The following is a 7229-nucleotide window of genomic DNA, read 5'->3' as shown; positions in this document are numbered from 1 at the left end:
GGATTCACATGTTTATTTTTTTCATCAAAATAATCCTGGTTGAAAGGTCAAAATTTCATGATAAAATAGCAAATAGCTGAAGATGTAACAATTATTCGAGCGATGCACCTGTCCTTTCGATGCATTTTCTCCACACGTACAACAACACTCAGGTATGAAAGTGTAAGGGAACTTCCACCTTTCACTTTTGGAACACTTTGCAGACTCGTTGTATAAAGGATCGACACAGGTTGGAGCATGGAAGAACTTGGGTGGCAGAACTGGTATTGATCAGTCAGGAAGAACACGTTATATCTTTATCCGTTGCGGACAACTTACTTTTGTCGGAATTATACGAAGTAGTCTATCTTTCGGAAGTGCACCAACGTTGATTGCGGACAGACCGAGAACTACAGTAGACCTACGCTAAAATGGGTTCAATCAGCTTTTGGATGTGCTTGGTCATGACGATTTGCACCTGGAATAAAACCATCGGATGCACATGGATGAAGACACTGCCTCGGTCTCCGAGCATGTTCCAAGTGTTCAGCAACAACACCATAACGATGCTTCAGAAAATGGTAGGATATAGGGTCATGTTTAATCACTTGTTCCTGGTCATTGAGCTCTTGTCATCTTTTCAACATTTCATGAGCTGCTGTGTTTCATTGAAATTACCTGACTCCTTTTTGTACAATAATAATAATGCAATATTTTGTTTATATTTTTTGGCATCTCAGGGTCATGAAGTCTCTCGAGGACCTCAGATCACTTTCCCTGACAAACAATACAGACAAGTCAATAATTTCAAGGTAAGAAATATGCATAAAAAATGTTTTGTTCTATCCATAACTCTTTTTTTTCTAAGAGTGGATTAAACACTGAATTCGGGAAGTATTCAGACCCCTTCACCTTTTCAACATTTTGTTATGTTACAGACCACTTCTAAAATGGATTACAAATAAATAAAAAACCATCATCATTGTCCACACAATATCCCATAATGAAGAAGCAAAAAACAGTTTTTGTTTTTCATAAATTAGCAAAAATGTCGAAAAACATGTTTTGGCTTTGTCATTATGGGTTATTGTGTGTAGATTGATGAATGAAATCATATTTATTACATTTTAAAATAAGGCTGTAACGTAACAAAATGTACAGATAGTGAAGTGTTCTGAACACTTTCTGAATGCAAAGTATATAATTAGGTTATAACGAATTTACAATTTGCTATAATTTTTCGATATTTGCCATCAATTCATAAGGCATACACTAATACAAATCACTCTTCTTCTAGGCTGACGAACAGATTGCCTTCATTTCGCATACTCTGAACGCTATAAAGAAATTGTACAGCAGTGGTAAATATGAGTCCACCGCCTGGGACCAGAAAGGAGTTGACAAGTTTATGAATGACCTCTATCGCCAGACCTCGGAGCTGGACCAATGCGTATGTCATTTGTGATTTTCGCCTCTTTAACAGTAATGCAAAAAGGAAAACATTATACTATCCTTCTTAATTATAATATAAGTGGTTACATGTTATTCAAAACATAATATTAAATGAATGATTTGTATTTTGTTCTAACAGGTAAAGGCTATGAAAACTAGACTGTCCAAATCTGTCAACAGAGTGAACAAAAAGATGAGCCTTCACTTCAAGTACCTGAAGCATTTCTTGAAACGCGAGGTAGGTTGATCCATTTGTCTTACAAAGAGAGTACATTCACCAAATCTGGATGTTTTTATGTGATGATACAATATGTGTCTATTCTAAAATATTAACAAGTGTATTTCGTTTATGCAGGATTACAGCGCGAGCGGCTGGGAAGACATAAGGACAGTGGTGCTGACACACCTACAAAGACTAGACACAACATTAAGTAGCAAATGAGCGTTATGTGTGTGTTGTGTAGATATTTGTTATTTATATATCTATGTATCTATTCATATATCTAACTATATATTTTTACATGTTTACTTATTTGCTTTTTTAACGTATTTATTTATTGTGTAGTCATGTATTCACAACTCCGAGGAGTAAATATTGTTTTATTCTGAATAGTTATGTGATTGACTTAGGCTATACATAGCCTAATGTATCAATGTATCCGTGCATTTTTTTTTATTCATGAAGGCCATTGCATACTGTATTTATTATTGACACCTGATAGGAAATGTTTGTTATTGTAATAATGAAATATATTAAAATTAAATAAATGTGTCCTCTACAGCTGTAATCTTTTTTAATCAAATAAATTGTAATTTATCGCATACACACATTTAGCAGATATTTTAACGGCTGTAGCTATATGCTTGTTTTTCTAGCTCTATCACTGCAGTAATATCTGACAATACAAAACAATACACACACATCTAAAAGAAAATGAATGGACATAAGAAACATAGAAATATGTCGGAGTCCGGAGTATATATACACAGTACCAGTCAAAAGTTTGGACACACCTCAGGGTTTTTCTTTATCTTTACTATTTTATACATTGTATAATAATAGTGAAGACATCAACACTATGAAATAACACATATGGAATCATGTAGTAACCAAAACATTGTTAAACAAATCCAAATATATGTTATATTTGAGATTATTCAAAGTACCCACCCAGCTTTGATGTCTGCTTTGCACACTCTTGGCATTCTCTGAACCAGCTTCAGGAGGTAGTCACCTGGAATGCATTTCAATTAACAGGTGTGCCTTGTTAAAAGTTCATTTGTGGAATTTCTTTCCTTCTTAATGCGTTTTAGCCAATCAGTTGTGTTGTGACAAGGTAGGGGTGGTATACAAAAGATAGCACTATTTGCTAAAATACCAAGGCCATATTTCTGTCAGGAACAGCTCAAATAAGCAAGGAGAAGTGACAGTCCATCATTACTTTAAGACATGAATGTCAGTCAATGCGGGAAATTTCTAGAACATTGAATGTTTCTTTAAGTGCAGTTGCAAAATCCATCAAGCACTATGATGAAACTGGCTCTCACGAGGACAGCCACAGGAAAGGAAGACAGAGTTTATTAAGACCCTGATGGAACAGGTGTTTTCGAACTGGGTTGGAAAAAAGCCTGCACCTTCTCCTGCTGGTCTCCAGGACCGTGCAGACAGTTTTGGTGACCACTTCCCTACAGGATAATATACTATGATCTTTACAGTTAAACAGACTTTGAATATTATGAATTAATCCCAACATTATTTAGAAAAAGGGAGAAATGAACCAATGCCAAGTTTTGACCTTGCAGAGTCAAAAACGTGCACAGCACTATGACACACACACACACACACACACACACACACACAAAGAAAATAGAAAGTTCCAACAAATCATGTTGTCGTTGCTTGTCAACATTGCATACATAGCAGACAACAGTAAGCTGAAAGTTGGTTACGTCATTGTGAAAATGAAAGTTGGGAGATGTGGGTATTGACGCTGACGTTTCCCATTCACTTTTCCGTTGTAGCGCAACAGCAGAGGACTACGGAACAATATTTCGGACTAACTTTGATCGAAAACCACTAAATGAATGTCTTATATGGATGGCTACATTTCTTAAGAAGTTTGGGTTTTCGCCTTCGACGATATTATCGGACTTTTTTTTCGGTTCAAGCGAAGTTATTAGCAGTTGAAAGCAAAGCTCGCGAATAGCCTATAGTCGCTAGTAATAGTCAAGCCGATATCTAAAATGAATAATCTTACCTTGTGATTCAATTATAATTTAAAGCTGATTTCAAGGAGAATGTGAATAGATTTACTTGGGGTTTTTTTCGGAAGTCACCGCCTCCGGTAGGTTGATCGGTGGGAAATTCTCCATACAGTTTTCCCTTTCCCAATTCCACATAAAACTACTTAACACAATGAATATGTTCAAACTCATATGGAAAACTAACAGCGAAACAAATAGCTGTTTACAATGTATACAATGCAGAGCTGGACTTGTATTTGTCTTATTATTTGCAGTATGCAGAGCGTGTGTCATTGCTGTGACTGGAGCCGACACCACTACGGTCACTTGAGCGCAGAATACCTTTCCCTGCTGGACCAGATGGTGAGTTATCAGCACACTGTAAAAGGAGACTGAATGCATGTATTAAGGACAGCAAAACAACCAACCAAGTAAAATAGTCATATGTTTCATGTTTAGCATCTGTGTTAGAAAACTGTTAGCCTATATTTGAATATACATACTAAAAGGGCGCTAAGGCTATAATGACAGAGATATCAAGAGACGCTATCTACATTAGGCCTACTGTACTTGCAGTATAAGCTATACTTTATGTCTGTCTTGATTGCTCTTGAAGTACACGTGACTTAACACCCTATATTGATTGTTTTCCAGGGAGGAGATATAACAAAGCAGAATGCCCCAGTCTTTTTCCCAACATCACTTTACAGACACATAGATGATGCCGAGGTAAAGGCTAGAATTTTTACTAATCATGTTCTGATATGCTTTGGTTTTGCGGTCTTGACCCAATGTTATATTGATGCCATAACGGAAGCCTATACTGTTTATAATCTTCTTTTAATATCTTCCTGTGTAGGTTGAGGACAAAGTCAGATTCCGGAACGAGGCCATCTATAAAATCACAAAACTGTTTGATGGGAATATGAAGTCCGTCACCTGGAACAAGAAAAACCTGGACGATTTCCTCAAAATTCTAGAAAACCAATTTGAGAACCTTAATTCCTGCGTAAGTAACGGGTCTATTTAAAGTATAATCCCTGTTCAGGTCAGGGTTCTCCAATCCCGTTTATGTCGAGGTACCCTCCTGTAAGTTTTCGCTCCAACCCCAGTTGTAACTAACCTGGTTAAGTTGATCAACTACCTAATTAATCAGGTGTGGTAGATTAGGGTTGGAGTGAAAACCTAAAGGAATGCAGTTCTCCAGGAACAGGGTTGGAGAGCCCTGGTTTAGCTGTAGCCTACTAACTCTACAAGTGGAGAAATTGACTTATAAAGTACACATATGTTCAACTTTTTCCACATTTTGTTACCTTACAGACTTTTTCTAAAATTGATCAAATTGATTTTTCCCCTCTTCAGTTTATACACAATACCCCATAATGACAAAGCAAAAACCATGTTTTAGATATTTTGTCAAACATAATAACAATACAAAACTGAAATATCACATTTACGTAGGTATTCAGACCCTTTACTCAGAACTTTGTTGAAGCACCTTTGGAAGTGATTACAGGCTTGAGTCTTCTTGGCTATCATGCTACAAGCTTGGCACATCTGTATTTGAGGAGTTTCTGCCATTCTTCTCTGCAGATCCTCTCAAGTTCTATTCGGTTGGATAGGGAGCGTCGCTGCACAGCTATTTTCAGGTCACTCTAGAGATGTTCGATCATTTTAGCGTAAGTCCGGGCTCTTGCTGGGACACTCAAGGACATTCAGAGACTTGTCCCAAAGCCACTTCTGCGTTGTCTTGGCTGTATGCTTAGGGTCGTTGTCCTGATGGAAGGTGAACCCTCGCCCCAGTCTGAGGTCCTGTACGCTCTGGAGCAGGTTTTCATCAAGGATATCTCTGTACTCTGCTCTGTTCATCTTTCCCTTGATCCTGACTAGTCGCCCAGTCCCTGCCAATGAAAAACATCCACAGCATGATGCTGCCACCACCATGCTTTACCGTAGGGATGGTGCAAGGTTTCCTCCAGACGTAATGCTTGGCATTCAGGCCAAATATATTTCATAAGACCAGAGACACTTGTTTCAGTAGAAATCAGTAGAAATCTGAAGCTCTGTCAGAGTGACCATCGGGTTCTTCGTCACCTCCCTGACCAAGGCCTTTCTCCCCCGATTGCTCAGTTGTGCCAGGCGGCCAGCTCTGGGAAGAGTCTTGGTGGTTACAAAGTTCTTCAATTTAAGAATGATGGAGCCCACTGTTTTCTTGGGGACCTTCAATGCTGCAGAAATGTTTTGGTACGCTACCCCAGATCTGTGCCTCGACACAATCTTGTCTCAGAGCTCTACGGACAATTTCTTCAACTTCATGTCCTGGTTTTTGCTCTGACATGAACTTTCAACTATAGGACCTTAAATAGCAGGGTGTGACTTTCTAAATCATGTCCAATCATTTGATTTTACCTCAGGTGGACTCCAATCAAATTGTAGAAACACCTCAAGGATGACCAGTGGAAACAGGATGCACCTGAGCTGAATTTTGAGTCTCATAGCAAAGGGTCTGAATTCTTATGTAAATAAGGTATTTCTGTTTTTCCATTGTCATTATTGGGTATTGTGTGTAGATTGATGAATCATTTTTTTCTTTAATCCATTTTAGAATAAGGCTGTAACGTAACAACATTTGGAAAAAGGGAAGGGGTATGAATACTTTCCAAACGCACTGGATATGGGTTATTACAGATTTTGAGCCCGTTTGCCACATCACATAAATAATATTGCAGCAATGAGAAATGTAAATTATTGTGGATTATAATTAATGGAAAGTTTTCATGGGCTTTGATGCATTTTTCATTATGGCAAATCAAGTTTGATATTTTAAAGTGGAAATTACAATCTTTAGAATCCTTTTCAAACATTGAATACACATTAAATTTCAATTTCCTGCCGTGCAGAAAAATTCTCAGAAAAAAAGGGATCAAATGAAGATCCTACATCTGTATGATGCTAAAGTATTGTTTCATTTTGTCCGACATGTATCACCTGCCATGAAACCTGAGAGGAGACTGAAACTTCAAGAAGTTGAATAGGAAGGTTCTGAGAAAAATGGTGAGTTTGATTTCGTATGGAAATGTGTTTAATACATGTAATCATGAATATAAACTAGGGTAAACAGGGGCAGTGTTCTTTAAAAAAAATAGTGAGTACTGGGGACATATGTATTAAGCATCTCAGAAGTGCTGATCTTGTATCAGGTCTCCTCTGTACTTATTTATAGTGATCTTGAAGACAAAACTGATCCTAAATCAGCTCTCCTACTCCGAGAAGCTTAATGCATATGGCACCAGTTCATTCTATGTTGTTCAAGACAATATGGTCACTATTTTGCCAAGAAAGTTCACCCCACTAATATTTGAAATGTTCTGTTTTTCAGAACTACAGTGCTCATCAGGAAAGAGATGAAACGTCATCTGCAAATATTGGATATCCTTATGGCACAATTGTACTGACAATCCAGACTCATTTCAGAAGCTACACCCTTACCAGTTTATAAAGCATGAATACAATCATGTGGGACCCTGTCAGTCTATTTATTATATTTAAATAAT

The 7229-nt window shown here is 37.5% G+C and overlaps 1 protein-coding gene and 1 pseudogene across 1 annotated transcript; both read left to right on the top strand.

Moving 5' to 3' along the window:
• The first annotated feature begins 367 nt into the window (after positions 1-367).
• On the top strand, positions 368-1873 carry LOC118951915 (interferon a3-like). The gene is made up of 5 exons (XM_036973858.1): positions 368-560; positions 720-791; positions 1277-1429; positions 1571-1669; positions 1787-1873. Exons 1-5 carry the CDS (start codon positions 411-413, stop codon positions 1871-1873), a joined length of 561 nt encoding a protein of 186 aa, XP_036829753.1. The 5' UTR covers positions 368-410.
• A 2030-nt stretch (positions 1874-3903) lies between these two features.
• On the top strand, positions 3904-6953 carry LOC118951911 (annotated as a pseudogene).
• Positions 6954-7229: the final 276 nt, after the last annotated feature.

Source organism: Oncorhynchus mykiss, unplaced genomic scaffold (genome assembly GCF_013265735.2).
Source record: "Oncorhynchus mykiss isolate Arlee unplaced genomic scaffold, USDA_OmykA_1.1 un_scaffold_336, whole genome shotgun sequence".
Lineage (NCBI taxonomy): Eukaryota > Metazoa > Chordata > Actinopteri > Salmoniformes > Salmonidae > Oncorhynchus > Oncorhynchus mykiss.
The sequence above is the reverse complement of the archived record's forward strand: the minus strand, read 5'-3'. Positions and strand labels throughout refer to the sequence as shown.